Source organism: Hydra viridissima, unplaced genomic scaffold (assembly GCF_058129835.1).
Source record: "Hydra viridissima isolate aposymbiotic clone 2 unplaced genomic scaffold, HvirCarnegie_v1 scaffold_1, whole genome shotgun sequence".
Classification (NCBI taxonomy): domain Eukaryota; kingdom Metazoa; phylum Cnidaria; class Hydrozoa; order Anthoathecata; family Hydridae; genus Hydra; species Hydra viridissima.
This window is the reverse complement of record NW_028324300.1, coordinates 21355765-21376552: the sequence shown is the minus strand read 5'-3', so window position 1 is coordinate 21376552 and position 20788 is coordinate 21355765. Positions and strand designations below refer to the sequence as shown.

The window sequence follows — 20788 nt, the reverse complement described above, 5'->3', positions numbered from 1 at the left end:
TAAGGATTTTTATGTTTCAATTTCTCTGATGATTAGTTAAAAAAGAGAATAGATTTTAGGCTTTCAACAATATTTACCTTAAGTACATTTTTTAGATGTTCATTTTGTTTTTTAACTTCACACATTTTGATCTTCTACTCATTCAGAAATTTTTTTTTATCAAAAAAAAATATCTATTTTTTATATTTGTTAAGTTTTTTTCATCAACTTAAAAGCCTGGATGGCACCATGTTTTCAGTTGATTACTGATCTATGGGAGAGGACCACCTCAAATATTGAATTGGAGTTGTTAAAATTATCCAACAACTCAGTCTTTGGCAAGGCCATGGAAAATCTCCACATGCACATGAGGCTTGATTAAGTAGATTTTTGTGAAATAAATAGGATGCGCTGCCTGGTTGCAGATCTGGCTTACCTGTTGTACAAGATAATTGATCAAGAGCAGGCAGCATTAGGCAGCACCAAAAACAAACTGGAACTGAACAGGCCAATATACTTTCGCCAATATGTTCTTGACATATTCAAACACTTGATATATGACTTCTGGTATTACAATCTTAAATATGATGACATGGATAAATATGGCAACAAGTCAAGTTTGTGATACACCAATACTGACAGCTTGTTGTTCCAGTTTGAGACTGAAGATATCTACAAAGGCATAGACACATTGATAGTACATATTACAACATAGAAAAGAAGGTTGTTAGTAAATTCAAAGTTGAATGAAACAATCAACTCATTGCTGAGTTTGTTGAAAAATGAAAATGTACTCCATTCAGGATGCCAGTTGTACCCATAAACTCAAGTCCAAGTGTGCTCAACAAGCAAAGATCAAAAAGGATTTGTGGCATTAATAGTACAGGCAGCTTCTCAACGAGTGCAAAGAGTTTAAGCAAAAACCAATAGCTTTAAAGAGCCACGGCAATCAAATGGGAGTCTACAAGCAGAACAAGATAAGCTCCAGCCCTCTTGACACAAAAAGTTGATCACAGAAGATGATGTTACAACTAGAGCCAATGGACATTACCTTATGTATTTGGAACCAACATCTTGCATTCAGCAGAAGCTCCTGTGCCCATTGTAGCCTAAATATTGAACAATGCTTTGGTCTCAGTGTGTGCCTACCACTATACAACTGCACAGTGTTAGGCTAGCAACTGGCTAAAGGTGCCCATTAACTTGCAACCTGGGTCTATCTTACATCTACTTCAGCAGAACTTTTGTCAGTCAGGCTTTAGCTTATATGACGAGGGAAATTGACAATGATCAGCGCATATTTATAACTTTTGTGACCTACCTTAATATGTTATAACTACAGTTTGTAGTATATCAATTTTGTGACCTACCTTAATATGTTATAACTACAGTTTGTAGTATATTAATAGTTGGTCACTCTTTGTCAAGACTAGTCAATGATTTCAAGAGTTGAACTTTAACATAGCATGGGTGCAGGGCACAAGTGCTCACATAGTCAACACTTATTGAGGGGAGATAAGGGTAGATGTTTTAATGTTAAATGTGTATTAATGTTAAATGTGTATTAATGTTAAAAAATGCACACATTTTTAAAATAGGAAACAATTTGAATGCTCTTATGTATGCAAATGTGCATGCTGTGGTATGTAACCAGAGCTCACCAAGATTCAATATTAGAATCAATTTTTTAATTAACCCCACTCTTGGCACATTTTGACACAGGCCCGCTGCTTGCAAAAATGTAAAACTTATGAAAACTATACCACTGAAACTGTAGTAATTGCTATATATAACTGTAGAAGACTATAAATTTATCAAGATGGTTGATGCTAGTGAGCAGTTTGAATTACTCATAATTGTCCTTTCAGGCCCAAAAACGTTGTATTTCTAATTTGCTCACTTGATATCACCCATTTTTTTCTAGCTGTGGTTATTATGTGTTAATTAATTTTGATTAGGTGGTAGTAGATGTAAAAAGGACACTCAAAGCAATTGGACTTTTTGGGTTACTGGAATTAAACCTTTATTTTAAATCTACTATTTTGAGGTTTTTTTTACAACGTGAATCTTGTTTATAACAGAAAATTTTCCCAACAGAATTTTTCAGAAAAATATTTAGTTGTAAAGTTTTGTGAGATAATATTTGGAGGAAATAAGCTTTCGTTTTCACCCTTTTATAGCCTGGACATAGTGCCATCACTGTTTCCCTCTAAGTAAACAAGTGTGCGCCTGTCACCTAAGTATCACATGACTGCAGGAATTTTAAGAATAGTCATAATCATATACAGAGTTACATTGTTAAAAATGCAATCAACCTGAGATGAACTTTTTTATTAAACATTCATATTGAATATTTTGCATGTTTGCACAGGCATATATGTGTATATATATGCTTATTTATATATTATGTATGTATCATGTATAAGTGAAAATTGGACATAGTATATTCATGTATTTCATATGTTACATAATATATATATACAACAGAAAGAGTGTATTAAGTAACAGGACACTCAAAAACCTTTATGATTTTTAAAATTTTTAAGTGAAATATTATGTTAGTTTGAAAAATTTTAAAATTGTTGAAACTTGTCATTCTTTTCATTTTTATGAGTTTAGGTTTGAGTTGATTAAGCTTTTCTTCAACCAGATAATAGTAATAATATAATGCCATGAAAGAAAATGACTTTTATTTCATGGCATTAATTAAAAATTAAAAAAAAAACAACTTTAAATTATATAATTAGTTGTTAGTGAACTTTAAATGATGAAATTCATTTTATGAAAATTTATTAAAATTGTTTTAAGTTTCAGTTTTTCAAACAAATTTCACTGTGTTTCTGACTAAAATATTAATACTAAGAATTTAAAGCTGTTGGGTTGTAATATTCCCAGTCGGCTTTGTTTTTGACTGTAGGATGATGTTGTAATAACTTTTGATCAGATGAAGGGGTTCTGAATGGAAAGTTAGTGTACCACTGATATTTTCAAGACTGCACCTTACAAATGCATTAAATTTGTTCTTTGTAGTAGATTAATGAAAAGAAAAAATTTTCTGCCTTAAATGACTTTTACATGAGTGGATTTTATTTGTTGTAATTGTTAGAGCTCCACTAATAAGAATAGCTTCAGTAATTATGTAAGCCCCCCCCCCCCCCCAATAATTGTGTCTTCATAATTATTTGTGGCAATTATATCTCTAAGTAATTAAATTTTTTAAAAGTGTCAGAGTGGATTAAAATATGTGTTGTAGAAAGCTTTATCATTACTTTATTTATTTGCAAATTCTTAGCTGTTTCTATTTAGGCTTAGATGCAAAAGTAAAGAATGTTATAATAGAGAAAGTGACAAATTGGAAAAGATTTGCACGTCTTACTAATTGTAGCAATAATGTGAATGGTATTGTTGAGCAAATCGATCATGATGTGACAGGAGGAGATAAGTCTAAAGTGGAAAGATTTCTAACAAAGCTTGTTGAACTCCACCCAAATAATTACATAACTTATATACAAAAATCTCTCAAAGCTATGGGAAGGAATGATTTGTACCAATGTATAGCCTCTATATGTGAGTTTCTAACAATTCTTGCAGGTTTTGTTATTCTTTATGTGATCTCCACAAATAACAATTATAACTATCTTTACTTTATTTTCAGACGCTGAGCAGCATAAGATTGGTAAGCTAATTTATTTTAGAATGTTTTTTTTTTACTTAAATAGATTTTACATTTTTGATAATTAAAATACCAATGATCATAGCTACAACAACTACTACTACTAACTACTACTACTGCTACTGCTAATTCTACATGATAATCATAAAGATAATAGTAATATAGATAAAAATAACAATAATACAGTAATAATAACAAAAATGATGATGATGATGATGATGATAAACAAAAACAAAAATACTAATAAAAATAATATAAATTGAAATATCAATAAAATGATGAGAATTATTATTATTTTTATTATTATTATTATTATTATTACTAGCAAAAAAGCAACCCGTAATACGGGTTACAGTCGGTCTGTTACTTATAATAACACTTCATCATGCTTTAAAATGACGAAAAAGTAAAGCTTAATTCTTGTTATATTTTTTATAACATGGACTTTAATTATAATATTAATATAAAGCGAACGTAAATTATCCATCAGTTAACTTTTTGGTATCCCCTTGATACATGTTTCTTTAAAAAAGGAAATCGACTTAATAACTTTAAATGCACAACTAAATTTATTAAGAATAACTGACCATTTGACCATTACTATTTATGGCACTAATCTGACCATTTTTATATATGGCCTCTTTGTTTCAATAGTTTTTAGTAAACGGTAATTTGCTAGCATTTACTAAAAATTCCTCGTTACTCGAAATTTAATTCTGTTAAATATTTTGACACTAATAAAGGACCTCCCTTCCCATTTTTACCTTAATGGTGGTCAGGGGAATAGAGTTATTTTTATTAAGAGTAATCAAGTTTTTGATGAAAGACCTTTTACCAGAATAATAAAATGTAAAACAATGATTTACATGTATAATAATTTTTTCTTTTTAATATATATGAGATTTTTCTTTCCTGAAAAGTGTTGCAAATGCAAACTAAGCTAATTAATTAGTTAAACACCTCATAAAAGTTAAGTAACTCGATATTTGATAAATGCGTAAAACAACATCATTTTCCATGTTTTTAAAGGTTTTTAGTTTTAACCCCCCGTTTAAAGAGACTCCCTAAATTACGTACAACAAATTATTAGGCATAAAATAGAGAAAATTTAAAAAAAATTAATCTAATTGCATATATTTATATCAATTTAACTGACAAAAATTTACAATAAAAGGTAATCAGGTTTTTTTTATAAATCGTATAAATGCGTCAATCGTAAATCTTAAAGAAAAAAAAAAAAGAAATTATGATACCATAATTACAAAAAAAAATAAAAAGTTAAAAAAAATTAAAAAAAACACCACATAAAAACTGAAAGTTGATTAACATAGTTATAGTTACCTATTTTGACATGGCAGTTAAAATAAACATTTATCGAAAATGTAACTATAAAATCTGTTTTGAAATACAAAAGGATTAACAATACTATAGATGAAAAAAAAAAAAAAAAAAAAAAAAAAAAAAAAAAATAAATTAAAATAGAAATTGCATTTTTAGCATAATGCTGTCTTGGCTTCTAGTATAAATAAATAAAAGAAGTAAGTTTCAATAATGAAACTACCTCTTATTCATTTTTAACAATAGACACCAACATAAAGGTGTTTATTGTTAAATACGAATTTGAACACAAAACATCACAACAATAACACATAACAATAGAAAAATTACACCCTTGATCCTAAAATCCAGTGAAAATAACAAACCAAATTAAAATATGAAAGGCAAAATTAGAAAACCAATATAAAGTTAACTATATTTATCTTTTTACTAAACACATAAATACATAAAAGTATATTTGTTTTTATATTCAATATTAGTTATTCCATTACTTCAAATTTAGGACATTAAAACACCCTTGATCAAGGTTGCATACTCTCTCATGCACATTACACTAAACATTAACAGACATAATGTGTTTCCAGAATAATTAAAAAAGGCTAGACAACACAACCTAGCTCTAAAGCAGTAGCACCACCTTGCATTAAATGCTGCAAATTCACACCTCTGCTATAAGTATACCGCTTGGATGGCAAGGTTATCAATCTTGCACAACATAATGCCAAGTCACACCACTTTGAAAACATGGAAACAACATAATTTAAACATATATACAACTTCAAACAAATATGGTTTTATATAACACATATAAACACATTTTATAACAATATTAAATGACAGATATATTTATCAAAAACTATGAAAAAAAAAATTCAAATAATAAAGTTATACATACAAAATGTGCTCACAACCTACAAACAGTAAATTTTCGAGACGAAAATCTTAAGACTATAAATTAAGAACATTAGAAAATTTAACATTATTTGTGTAACACTTTTCACCTACCATACCTTGAATGAGATATTTATCAATTTTAAAAAACAAACTATTTAATGCTCTAGTTCTTGAACATGCAAAATATGGTTGACCATGAGAGAAACACAGTTTTTTGAGATATTCCCTAACTCTATCAAATGTTTGACCTTGACTCTTATTAATTGTCATTTAATTAGCCAATCTGACAGAAAACTCATGGCGTTTCAGAACTAAAGGTAAATTAGAACCTAATGGAGCAAACTGAATTCGAGGTAAAAAAACCTGTTTACCACCAGAAACAATCGATTCATTTTCTCTAATAATGCACTGATTTGGTATTAAAATGCATTCTTTAAAAGGATCCTCCTCTTTGACAGGTATTGTTCCATTCCCAAGTTTTAGTAGCCATTGGGAAAATTCAACCTCCCCATCTCGTACTCTCATATTTTCAGTTAATACAAACTTCTGCATCCATTGCCAATGCAAAGAACATTTTATACACGTATCTACTATTTCAGCTAGTTGTCCTCTTTTCACAACAGGCAGAATTTCCTTAAGTCACCACCAAAAAGAATGATTTTTCCTCTGAACGGAAAGTTGTTGTTGCAAATATCTTTTAACAACTTATCAATTGCATTTAAGGCATGTTTAGGTATCATGGATGTTTCATCAAGCAAAACAAAATAACTTGTCTTAAAAAATACCCGTGAAATGAGTTAGGAGCTACATTCCATGTGCTATTATCCAATATTGGAACAGGAAGTTTGAATAAACCATGCAATGTAGATCCATTTGTAAGAAGAGTTGCTGCTACTAAAGGATTGTCAGGTTCACAAAAGGTCAAAATAATTGAAAACAACTGTCTAATTTGCTTTGGCATATGTACTAAAACCGCCTCAGAAAGAGTATTCTACCATTCAGTGTCATCTTGCAACAGACCTTTTAAAACACATGCTTCACGAAATGTTTCAAGGACAATACCATTAACAGTACACACATCCTCCCAAGATATTGCTCCTTTTGCTTGCAAAATTAACAGCCTAAGAAAAAACAATTCTCCAAATGGATTAACTTTATACATTCTTACTATCACCTTATTACCACCCCTTTGTCTAACCTTCCATTTTCAATGTTTAACATCAAATACAAAGTGATAAGGAATGTCTACATACGAATAGCAGTGTGCTCTTTCATTTTCAGTATTTAACTTAAACCATGCTGTTAGGTGCTTATCACGTTGAGCTGCACGATCTAAAGCCATTTGTTCTGCTCCTTCTCTAAAATACACTAATTGAGTTTCAGGTAGATGTTTACTAAGTCACAGCACTTTGAAAACACGGAAACAACATAATATAAACATATGTACCAACTATAAACACAATAAATGTGTTTAAATATGTATATAAGGTTAAATATATATACCTTATATACATATTTAAACACATTTTTAAAACAATTTTATAACACATATTAACACATACACAAACAAAAAAACACTTTACATTATTATAAAAACACATTGATAAAACAACTATAAAGCACTTATTACCACATCCACATACATATCAAAAAAACATACATGCAAACAATAAACTTGTGCAAACAAAAGTTTTAAAAATGATGCGAGAAAATTTAAAAAGATATAAAATATATATTTACAAACAATACTCTTTACCTTCTTTTTTTTCCATAGGAAATGTAATCCTCATAACAAAATTTAACCTTTACATACAATAACATGTGACATGCCATGTCAGTGTTGGCATAAAAGTTTAATTTATTTTTCTAAATTTTCTAAAAAAGAACAAAAATAGTTAATAGCATCACAGAAATTTCAATGTAATAATAACCATTTTATGGAAATAGCATTTAGCATAACTTTAAATAACATCCATACCCCTATTTTCCTTCTAAAAAATAAGATAATAAAAACAAAACTGCGAAAAGAAAAACTAAAACAAACAAAATATAAATGATTTAAAAAATTAAAATCCTTTTTACTTTATCTAATAAAAATTTAAATCCTTTCTACTTTATCTAATGAAAATTTAAATCCTCTCTACTTTATCTAATAAAAATTTAAATACTTTCTACTTTATCAAATAAAAATTTAAATCCTTTCTACTTTATCTAATAAAAATTTAAATCATTTCCACTTTATCTAATAAAAATTTAAATCCTTTCTACTTTATCTAATAAAAATTTAAATCCTTTCTACTTTATCTAATAAAAATGTATATATAACTATTTTATATACTTACTTCAATTATAATATGATCTTAACGATTATCATTTCTCTTAATATGATTCTTTATGTAATATATCTAAACTAATAATTAAATTCCAAAAGGAAAAAAGTTTTAACTCGCTTCATGGATCTTTCTCCAATGGCCGTGTGCATTTTGAGAAAGCGCTCTTTCAAAGCCTAGTTACTAATGACGAAACGACGTTGAGCATTAAACATTAAACGTTTCTGTACTATTTATATTAAGATTATTATTATTTTTATTATTATTGATATTATTTTTATTATTTATATTATTATTATTATTATTATTATTATTATTATTATTATTATTGTTATTGTTATTATTATTATTATTATTATTATTATTATTATTATTATTATTATTATTATTATTATTATTATTATTATTATTATTATTATTGTTAGTAGTTAGCAGTTAGTAGTTGTATTTTTTATTTTTTCACAAAATATTTTGTGAAAAAATTTATTAATTAAAGTAAATAAAAAGTAACATTTTTTATCATAAATTTTAAGAACAATACAAAGTTTTATTTTTACACAAATTTAACAAAACAATCAAAAGACTTGCAGATGACTATTTGAATTAAATTAGTAAGCATTCATTTGGAATTTTTTTGATGAAATTCTAAGAAATTAGACAAATTTTTATAGTTTTTATTTCTCTCTTCCTCTTCTATTATAAATGCAATTATTTTCTCTCTAAGATATTTCTAGTTTGACTCATTTGACTGACTGACACACAACAACAACTACTACTACTAACTACTACTACTACTAACTACTACTACTAACTACTACTACTACTACTACTACTACTACTACTACTACTACTACTACTACTACTACTACTACTACTACTACTACTACTACTTCTACTACTTCTACAACTACTACTACAACTACCACTAAATCATAATAGAAATATATGACTGTTAATTTTCAAAATTTGGAATGGTTTTTAATTATTTCTTTTTACCAGGTTATATCTTGCAAAAGAGACCATATACTAACAAGGCTGTTTATGATCTCTTTAGCTAGAATGTTAGTACAGATATAAGCACTTGTATAAAAGTTCTTAGCTATGCTAGAAGTTCTATGCAGCTCACTTAAATATCAAAATCTGTTACTTTGGTGTTTACAATAATAATACACAGCACTCGTTGCCAATCGCAGTTCACTTATAAAATGCAAATAACTAAACACAATGAAGAATGAATAAAGATAATCACACAAAAGTAATTTTTATTTAATAAAAAAAATAACAATGTAGGTAATTTATATAACAAAGTAAAATTTTAATAGAGAGAAAAAAAATCTATGTATTAATGGAAACAAAATTAACCCACGCTAAAGTAAGAAAATTATTGAATTTTGATTGTTTGTTGATTTACTTGATTTAATAATATTTCATTTTTCTTTAATAAAGTTTGCATTTAAAATTTACATAATAAAATGTTTTAGAAGAGATAAGAGCAGCAAATAGTATAATAAATAATAGAAAGAAATTATTTGTAGAAATAAAACTTAAAAAACTAAAAACAAAGTAAAAAAAGTAATGAAAGATAAGTTGATTTTCTTGATTTAATGTTGCATTTTTTTTCAAGTGATTCTTTAAATATTTTCCTTTAAATGATTCCAAATAGAATGGGTAATAATTTTTAGTTAAATTGTTTTTTTTTTAAGTAAAACTTTATGACAAAAAAATAACAGTAAAGAATATGTTATGTAAGAATTGAAGAAATATATAAAAAATGAATTTAAGTAAATAAAATAATTATAAGTAAGCTTTATTTTATAAAATGTTAAAAAACAAATTACAGTTATTATTTTAAGCATCAGAGAGAATTTTTTTTATTTTTTTATTTTTTATTTCAAATTTAAATAATTAAATTAAAATTTAATAATTTTAAATCAGAAAAAAAATTTTGAAAAGAAAAGAGATTTTCTTTAAAAAAATTTTGTTTTTTAATTTAAAAATTATATTAATTGCAAAAAAAAAAATTGTAAACAAGTACTGAAATTTATTTTAAAAAATAGTAAAAGTTAAGGAAAATTTCAAATTTGAATATAAACTTCAAAATAAAAAATGAAAATAAAAAAAAAAAAATCTAATTAGTATCTAGTAAAATTTCCTTTTCTTCTAATACATTCATCCATGCAATTTGGTATGCTATCAACCTAGTTATGAACAATAATTTGATAAATATTGTTGAGATGATGAGTTATAGTTTTATATAGGTCATCTTTGTTGAATAATTGTTGTTTTACCAGCTGTTGGTTCGACCAAGATCTCAATTTTCAATACAATTGAGGTCTAGCTGTTAAAAGCCTTGTTGTTGTATTGATTTTCTTTTGTTATAACCAATCAATCACATGGTGTTATCTTGTTAAAAAAGCAATTCTTTAGTTGATTTATCAAGAGAATGTATGGATGGCTAAAGTTAATTACCAAGAATTTTGACATATCTTTTTGTATTCAATCTAGCATCAAACAAGTAAAAAAATCAGACACCTTTATATGACATAAAAGTCCAATAAAAACCAATAGAACAACTACCTTGTTCATTTGAGCACACAATCTTTTTTTTTATTTTCAGCTGGTTTTTCAACAAAGCATAACTCAACCCTTGTCAACTTCATTATTCATTCTTATTATTGTTATTATCATTATTGTTGATGTTGTTGTTGTTGTTGTTGTTGTTACTAATATTATTACTCTTATAATTATTATTGCTGTTATTATTATTACTGTTATTCTTGTTGATATTATTATTCTTAAAATTTTTGTTATTGCTGTTATTGTTGTTGCTGTTGTTGATGTTGTTGTTTTATGATTTTTTGATTTTGTGCTAACTTGGCATCTTCTCTTAAATTTATGAACTTGATTTTATTTTGTGAAATTTTAATTTGCTTATTTGTTTTTTTAAATTTTTAAAGCAGCAAAACTTCAGCTTCAACTTCATTTTACATTATATTATATTTAATTCTAATTCAGTAAAAAAATATTTTTATTTATTATTTTTTATTGATTTATTTTAGTAGTGTTTACTTATTATTTTTATTGTTTTTTTTAATATAATATTATTGATTATTCCTCTAATACATTTCATGAATAACTGTCAAAGTTACTTTTTATAAGACTCATTCTTTTTCTTATTTATTCAGTTTTTTTTAAAACAGTTATTTAGTCCTCCTCTCATTTGATTCTTTTAGATTTTTTTTAAAATAATATGAAAGATAATATATTTTCCTATCATACAATTTTTGTGTTCATTAGAAAACTTTTATGGTTTTTTTCTGTTCTTTTTTCCAGATGCAGAACAGCAAAAAGATGGTAAGCAAATTAATGTCAAATTATACTTTGAACAAAATACATAAAATTAAAAAGAAGTTGAAAAAATTTTGTAAAGAACTAAATACCACCTTTTAAGACCTGTTAAAGCCTCAAGCAAAGCTAAAAGGATAAAAAAAGCTAGTTGTGATATTGTTACCTTTTCTTTCAAAGTCATGAAGTCTAAAGGAGTGGTGATAGGCTTTATTGAGATCCAATCCTACAAATTAAGAAAGTGTGTTGAAATGTCAGATATCAGCATCTTTTTAAAATAGAGTAGCCTAGTAGTCATTTTAACATTTTTTAGCCTGAACAACAAAACATTTTCTCTGTTAGAACATACAAAGATTTTATAAAAACAAAATATTTTTGTGGGTTTTATAAGTGATGTAATAACACTCTGAAAATTAAGCTAAAATTTTTTCTAAACATTTTGCTATTGAATGTTTATTTTTGTATTTGTTATTTATTATTTTGTATTTTATATTGTTGCTGATTGGTGGTTACTTTCATTCAGAAGATAGGCTCGTTCTTTCTTTCTCAGATATTTAGCAAAGAGTCTTTTCAGCATTCATTGACTATTATTTCATTTGTTGTTTATTCTATTACAGCTAAGGTGTCTATCAAAGTACTTTTGTCAGTTACAATAGATACCAGAATAAATTATTAATTCTGATTTAAACAAAAAGAAATAAAACTTAAAATCAGAAATATTTTTAAAATGAAAATTTAACAGAATTATAACTTTTATAAAGTCAAATTTTTACAAAGTTAATTATCGTCTTTTAAGAAAATAGTAATCAGTTTGATTTTATTTATAATGAAATCATGAAAAAATAAAAATATGAATAAAATTTAGTCTCATCTTAACTTTACAACAAAATTCTCTTATTTAAAAAGTTTCTGAATATTTGGTTAAAAACCTTTAAAAACTTTTACTTGAACACCACTTTTTCAACCATGCTTCTTGTGCATTTTTAAGAAAATGTATCTCATCTTGCAATTGATCTGTTTTGTAAAAGATTGAAATAAGTGGTGCTTTAAAAATAATTTCATAATATGTAATGATATATTTATATAATATATATATATATATATATATATATATATATATATATATATATATATATATATATATATATATATAATAATAATTTTACAAGCTGATGATGCTGGTAACCATAATCCAGCGAATATTTCTCATAATAAATTAATATTTGTATTTAGAGAATTCGTATTATTTGATGTGTTTTTATTAAATCTTCTAGAAAGTATATATATATATATATATATATATATATATATATATATATAAAATTTAAGTGACATCTTTAATAGTATGTGTAAAAGTATTATAATTATTAAAACATCATATACAGTATCATACTATTATTTCTTTTTTATGTAATATTTCGGCTCATATGGTGAGAGCCATTATCAAACTAATAAAACCGTTAAAAAATTATAATAAACGTAATCAAATTATGTGATTGCAACGTCAGATATTCAAGATTTTTTTAGTTTTACAAAAAATGGTTTCCAATGGTGAGTCATCACCAAATTGCCATTGTCGCGATTTAAAATGTTTTCTTAAGGTTTTGTGCATTGTATACGTTGTATTTCAATGGCCTCACGAATTTTCCATGTGTAGTTGTTTGAAATTATAGAAAGTGTTTTAGGTTTCTCCCAATATTACAATGTTGTGAATGTTTGACTATTCCAGATGTTTCCCAGTTGGCTTTTGTAACGTTATTTTTATGTTCTTGAACTCGTGTAGAAATCTTTTTTCTTGTTTCCCCAATATAACATGCGCCACATGTGCAATTAAGTTGGTACACTCCTGGATAACTATTCGGAGGCAGTTTAGATTTGTTTTGGCAAAGTATATTGACTAAGGGATTACCAAAATGAAAGACTGTTTTAACACCAACTTTAAGAAATTCTTTTCTAAGAACATGGCCTAATTTCAGGACCCATGGTAAAATAACAAGATTTTTGGTATCAATTTTTAATAACAAGATGGATTTGTGGGGTATTTATAACATTTAGCAATATCTGAATACTGTTTAAAGGAATGTCCATTTTCAGAAATTTCATGAGGCCATTGAAATACAATGTATACAATGCACAAAACCTAAAGAAAACATTTTAAATCGCGATTTGGTGATGACTCACCATTGGAAACCATTTTTTGTAAAACTAAAAAAATATTGAATATCTGACTTTGCAATGACATAATTTGATTACGTTTATTATAATTTTTTAACGGTTTTATTAGTTTGATAATGGCTCTCACCATATGAGCCGAAATATTACATAAAAAAGAAATAATAGTATGATACCGTATATGATGTTTTAATAATAATAGTATATATATATATTATTATTATTATTATTATTATTATTATTATTATTATTATTATTATTATTATTATTATTATTATTATTATTATTATTATTATTATTATTATTATTATTATTATTATTATTATTATTATTATTATTATTACAAAAAGTAAGTAAAAAATAATTTAAATAAGTAAAACTGGTTGATAAAAACTTTGCTAATAAAAATGAAATCTTTTGAATTATTTTTTTGAATAGAGCCTTTTAAAATATTCTATATGAAAATCTGAATCAAAATTAGTTGTTAAAATTACTCACTCAAAATTATTTTAAAAAGAAGTTGTAAAAAATAAGCTTTTTATAAAGTAATTTTGAGTAACTTTTTAAAATATAAGAAAAAGTCAGTAAATATTGATATTAAGCTTCAAGTGTAAGTAAAATTAGATAAGCTTATGACAGGTAAAATCTTTTAAAGAATGATTTTACTTTCTAGAAGATTTAACTCTTCTTTATGAGTTTATGATTTAAACAAAAGAAACTAAGCTTAATATCAGATATATTTTAAATGGTAAAATTTTATTTTAAAAAAAGTTATAACAATAGTAAACTTAATTATTGTCTTTGAGGAAAATAATAACAAGTTTTATTTATTTTTGATGAAGTTGTAAAATGAGTAATTATAAAAGTAAGATTTAGTCTTATCTCTATTTTACAACAAAGTTCTCTAACTTTGTGTATTTTTTTAGATCTAGAAAGCTTATGGCAAATAAAATTTTACTTTCTATTGATTTTTTAAATCATTTTTGGTAAAAGCAGTAATATAGAAGCAACTTAAAAGTTGTTGAAAATTAATATCATAATTGTTAAATTTATTCATAAAACTTTATTCAAAAAATTAAGTTTTTCTCTAGAAAGAAGTTTTTCTCTTTTTTCATTCCTAATTTCACAGATGATTAACTTTCCCATTAAAAAAAGAGCCTTTTGAATTGTTTTTTAAAATAGAATATGTGTTGTGAAAATCTAAATCAAGCTTGGAATAAGTAATGTTTTTTAACTTATTCAAGACATTCAACATTTGTAGATATTAAACTTATTTAAATACAAGCAGTTTGAATTTTTAGTTACCAAAAGGATTGCAGGAAAATTTTGTTCTATCGAATATAAAGTTTGCTGCCTAAGTTTATTATTGTATAGTACCCTAAGAATACAGTAGTTATCAAGAGTGTCCCAGAAACCAATTTTTTTTGTTCCTTCTAATATTACCTGCCAATTTGCAGTGAAATAAAATAACATTTAGGGCATCCAAAAGGGTCATGAAGCTTTTGAAATAGTGGTACAAGTATATACCTGTTATCTGAAACAATGCTTAAAAAAGTAAGCAACTATTATCATAATTAAGAGTTTATAAGGCAAATAGCAGGAAAAAAATATGAAATATTTTGTTATGCTTAAAAAAGTAAATCAAAAAACTTGTTAAATGCACAACAAAGACTATTGCTAATAACAACAATTCGGACTTGGTTTTTATATTTATCTAACCATTCACCCATACTTAGCAATTGGAAGGATTGCCAGTTTTGGTATCTTCTCTTATTGACAGATGCACAAAACTTCTTGGTGTACCAAAGTTTGTATAAAGCTCAGAAAAAGACAGTAATGGTGGCTGTTCTGGAGCTTTTGAAGTCATGGAAATGTGATACACCTGTAATTGGCATGTTCTTTGGCATGATGGTTTCAAATACTACCAGGCTTAATGGAACCTGCACACTTTTGGAGATAACTTTTGATCGCAGCTTGCTGTAGACAGCCTGTTTCCATCATATGTTTGAAGTGCTTTTATGTGATGCTCTGGGGGGGGGGGGGGTGTTTTAGTTTATCAACTGGGCTGAGATCTTGCTTTGTAAGAGATTTAAAGCAAAATGGTTTAATATAATCCAATCAAAGCCAACTGCAACATCATTAATCATTGCTTGTAACAGCTTAAAGGCACTGATTGCTGACCAATTTCACCTTGGCCATGTAATAGATGGTTACAGAGAGTCTCCTACAAGCTGCAGATCTGGTTAAATTCAGGTATCCACCATAAAATATGTGGGTTATGAACTAAAGAGAATCCTGCAATTTGACAAACTTGTAGTTAGCATCTACCTTCAGTCATGGTTCACATAGTACCTATTGATGCACAATAAAATATCATTCAACTCATCTAAAAGCTTGATCCCTACAACAGTGTTGCTTTTCAGACTATTGTTCTGAATATGACAGTGCACCACTCATGGTACTACGCATGGCTTGTGTCAGGAATTTGAGATAATTGAGGATTGCATCTACTTATGACTTTGCCCCATGCAGTGCAAGAATTATCTCCAGAAGTTTTTTCAAGGCCACCATCATTGGAGACAGTTTTTTAGAGATTTCAGTTGCAGAAAGGGCTGAAAAGCAATTATACAAGACTGCATCTGAGATAGTTAATAATTTGGTTTGTGTTAATGACTATGCCAGAGTTGGTGTTGCTCTCATACAGAATTTCTATGCCACAATAAGAATGGATGAAGAACAAAAAGAGTACATTTTGCAACTTGTGGAAAAACACTGAAGTGAATTTGCAAAGTTAAATCATAGCAATCTTGTAATCATTTAGAGCTGAACTGTTTTGCTGTCCTAAACAAAAGCTTCTGATGGGATGATATGTTATTATCAAGACATTGACAGTTTTTCAAACTGTAATACTGAGCATAAAACCAAACAAAGTTTTATCCATTTGTAATTTTTTGCTTTTATTATTTTATTTTTGTCTTGGTTCTGAATACTCACGCAACATATTATCTAATTGTAATTTTGTATTTTAGAAATCTGTCACACATTAAATGCAGTTTTCATCATTTTGCAAGAAATTCATGAACCATTGAGGACTCCTAAATGTTAGTTAATTGATGTAAAAAAAAAAATCTAATATGACAAAAATCAGTTTGTACTTTTTAGTGTAGAATTAAAGCAAACTCAATTCTTGTTCAAAATAATAACAAAAAAACAAAAATGAATTTGATTATTTAAACTGAAGTAATGAAATTTTTTTACATTTTTAACAAATTTATTTATTCCAAGATTAATTTTTTTAGATATTTTTTGTTCCAAGATAACACATCTGTTAGTGGCGATTATTTAATGATGTGATTTGTTTCATAGATGAATTATTTTAAAGTAATTTTATTACAAGAAATGTTTTTTGAAACTACTTTTGATTAATGCTGTTATTATAATTTGAACAGCTGTACTTTCTCTTTTTTTTTGCTGTATTCAAGAGATATAAATCTAGAGATTTTATTAATTATAATTAGACATCAGTGACCATGATCTTATGAATGTTTGTAGTTTCAATACATTAGGTTTCTTTTTCATAGTATTGAATTTGATTCTTGCATGGTTCCTAAAATTGATTTAAATGGAAATTGATTAGGAATGAAAATGCTTTAGTTTTACCAGTACTAAAATTAAGTTGATTGTATCAAATGTTGTTTTTACTCATTGCTGAACTAAAATTTTAATTTAGTATTAATTTGTGTAATTTTACATTAATGCAAAAGCTTATCATTTCACTTAACAACCAGTCCTTTGGAAGGCCAGATTACAATCTGTCAAAAATCACTGACAGTGGGCAAGAGAAAAAAGTAGCTTTCTAAGAAGAATCTAAATTTAATCTTTTTGGAAGGGATGGTAGACAACATGTACAATGTTCAATTAGTACAAGAAATAACCTTTGGTTCTAAATTCCAACTGTAAAACACATTGAGGAAATATGATGGTTGGGGGAATTTTCTCTGCACAATCTATTGGTCAAGATCAACAGAAATATGAATTGCTATTTACGAGGACTATTTGCATATGAAACTTCACTATTTGTGAAAAATCGTATGCTGAAAAATTGAAGATTCCAGTAAAATAATGACCACCAACACATTCAATTTGTAAAAACATTTGTTTTAGCTTCAAATCTGAGAGATTCGTGCTGGGGATCTTTTTGTCTCACTAATATGTGATTAAAGTATACACTCAAAAATGATACTTTTACCATTTAAAAAGTAAAGTTTGAATTAAACAGTTGTAGTTGTAACAAAGTATCAAATATTTCTCTCAAGCAAATCTTTTTGTTCTAATTGTGATGAAGTATAATCAACTTCCTTTTTTTAAAATAACTTTAAACAGCATTTATCTTGTTATCCAAAATCTTTAGTTACTTGTTTCAGATTTTCTTGAGAATTATTTAACAGTCCCATCAATTAGAAGATTATTTTCCATTCTTGGTATCCAAAAATAGCCATTTAATATTGGATAACAAAGATTTATAAAGTTTTTAAAGTTGTGCTCAGCCATCCAAATAGTATTGAACACTTAATAAATCAGATTTTAACTTTCTTATCTCAAAAAGATAAAATTAGATTTTGACTTTCTTATCTCAAAAAGATAAAATTAGATTTTGTTAATAAATTTACTTACATCTTCTTGATTTTTGTAGACAAAGATTTTTGTTTGAGAAAGATTTTCTCTATAAAATAAAGCAAAATTTGGTAAAGAAAACTTTGATTTCTGCTCCAGTGGTATATTTGAAGTTCATTTGGAACAACATGGATAATTTTTAGCAAAAAAGCATTCTTTCTATTGAGATTTTTTTTACAGTTTTCAAGTAACTACTTATTGTTTTAACTGTATAGGAGTATGTGGTAAGGTTAACAATTTTGTTGCATAAAAAAATCAATAAGCTCATAGAGTGACAGTTTGTAATATTAGTGTTGTATGGTCAGTACTCTGAATTCAAGCAATGGCCATACATTTTTTCAGTTTTACATTTCTCCATATTACTCATAAGCTAAAGTAACTTAAGTATTCAAAATATAAACATTTTGGAATGAACATTCTTGAAATAACAAAAAGGTACTTAGATTTCTAGTACCATAAGGTTAATATAAGTTTTAAAGTTTTATTTTTAAGTCATCTTTATTTTTTACAAGTTATTTAATGTTTTTTGATATATTAAGTTCAATAAAAGTAATTTAGATTTGGATTGTTGTAAGCAGTATGTGCAAGCATAATTAAAGAAAATTAATTATACTAGCACATAATTAGTTTTGTTTAATTATGTGCCAGCAGACACTGTGATACTTAACAAATAAAACTTTAAATAATGTAATTTTAAAATAATGATTTGGAAAAGTGTAGAAATAAAAAATCATATATAAAATGCTAATGAAACATTTGTTTAACAGAATAGTTATTGAAAATATATTTTAATAAATAAGCATTAGAATGGGAGTTTTTTCCTGTGATTTTTAACTTTATTTAGAATGAAATATTTCATTTATTTTTGTCAATCATGTTAAGAAAATTTGAATAAAATTAATTTCATATAATTTGTTAAAGAAATCAAAACGATTTTTGATTTAAGTATTTACATTACATTCATATTTTTCTGCAACGGAACTATTTATTTAAAATTTTTACACATAATAAAAAGAAAGTTCTTTTTTTAACTTTGAATCTTTAAAGTTTTATATATTTTTTTAAATTTAGATTTAATTTTAGATTTAAATTTAGAAATAATTTTAGATTTAAATTTAGAAATAATTTTTTTTTTTTTTTTTTGCTATTTCTTCTATATTTTAAATGTATATTTTTTTATACTTTTAAATAAATACATCAGGTTCAATTCAAAATATGCTTTCTTAACTCTTTTTTTTTGTTTAATTTTAATATTTTCTTGTGTTTTATGTACAAAATCAAAGTTTTTAATGCATATTTCTTTTATGACTAATAACTTTTTTTCATCTTTAGCTGATACTAATAGAGTTCCTTCTGATTTGTGAAAGAGAATTTGTATCTGATTATAAGAAAAAGAGTTAATATAGGAATAACACTGGCTATTTGAAATATAAAAAGTTTTTCAATTTAAATAGCTTATTCCTATATTTATTATTTTAAGTATAATTCAGTCCTTAAATGAAAAAATTGCAAAAATATCTATGATAGTCTTTTTCTTTAATGCTCTCTTTCATAGCTTTTTCAAAGTTTTAAAATTTGAAATTTTCAACATAATCTAACAACATGTTGATTAACTTCAAATGCAAATTGAAATCAATTTTAAGTTTGATTAAGTTGAAAACAGGATTTCCAAGTTTTCTTCCTGATAATGATAGAATAACTTTTTCTTCTTTAACTTTTTAGTGCAGCTCTAACAAGATTCTCAGACCCTTCAAAGAAATCTTATTATGTATTCATAATTCTAGTTAGATTTTGGTTTTTATTACACATTATGATAGTCAGAGTCTGTAACTGATTTTTTTTTTATTTCATACATTAACCTGTCTAGATCTGTCTAGATCATTATCTTTGTTGACTTATTTTAAAAATTATTCTAAGGGTGTAATGATGTCATAATCTGGATGATTTGACATTTGATCTGGTTTAAATGAAGTAAACTTTTAGAATTGAAATTTTTCAACGGTTGTTTGTCTTAAATACACAGCACTTTAATGTTGCATAAAAGAAGTTTTGCTGACATATTTTAACTTTGGCATACACTTTCTTGTCTGTAAAGATGCTTATAAAATCTTAATTAGTAAAATTACTTAACTGTAATAGTATCTTTGTTTAGCTATAATAGAATTGCCTGTGTAGTAAATTCTAATGTTATACAAGACAATAAAACAAAACTAATAAATAATAAGCTGTAATTCCATTACAGCAAACCAAAGTCTAGCATAATTTTAAATGATTTATCTGTTATAGTTTGTGTGGCTACATCTTCCAAAATCAAACTTGACTCTATGGGCATGTTTAATTTTTATCCATTTAATAGCAGGGTATATGGTTTAAGTAAAAGTAT

At 26.1% G+C, this 20788-nt stretch overlaps 1 protein-coding gene and 1 long non-coding RNA gene across 12 annotated transcripts in view; one reads left to right on the top strand and one right to left on the bottom strand.

Annotated features, from left to right (window-relative positions):
- The window catches only part of LOC145184131 (uncharacterized), a 215289-nt gene that overhangs the window by 171416 nt on the left and 23085 nt on the right, over positions 1–20788 (top strand). For 10 of the 11 annotated variants that reach the window (XM_090076286.1, XM_090076294.1, XM_090076288.1 and 7 more), the window contains 3 exons: positions 3286–3546; positions 3635–3655; positions 11548–11568. In XM_090076286.1, the coding sequence (XP_089932412.1) occupies positions 3286–3546; positions 3635–3655; positions 11548–11568 (303 nt within the window). Of the gene's footprint in view, positions 1–3285; positions 3571–3634; positions 3656–11547; positions 11569–20788 lie in introns of all 11 variants that reach the window. The other variant, XM_090076285.1, reaches the window with a different exon arrangement.
- Positions 6676–7334, bottom strand: LOC149893874 (uncharacterized). Its single transcript, XR_016449096.1, has 2 exons — positions 7138–7334; positions 6676–7005 (listed from the first exon to the last, which is right to left on the bottom strand). It is a non-coding gene; the product is annotated as an uncharacterized LOC149893874 (long non-coding RNA).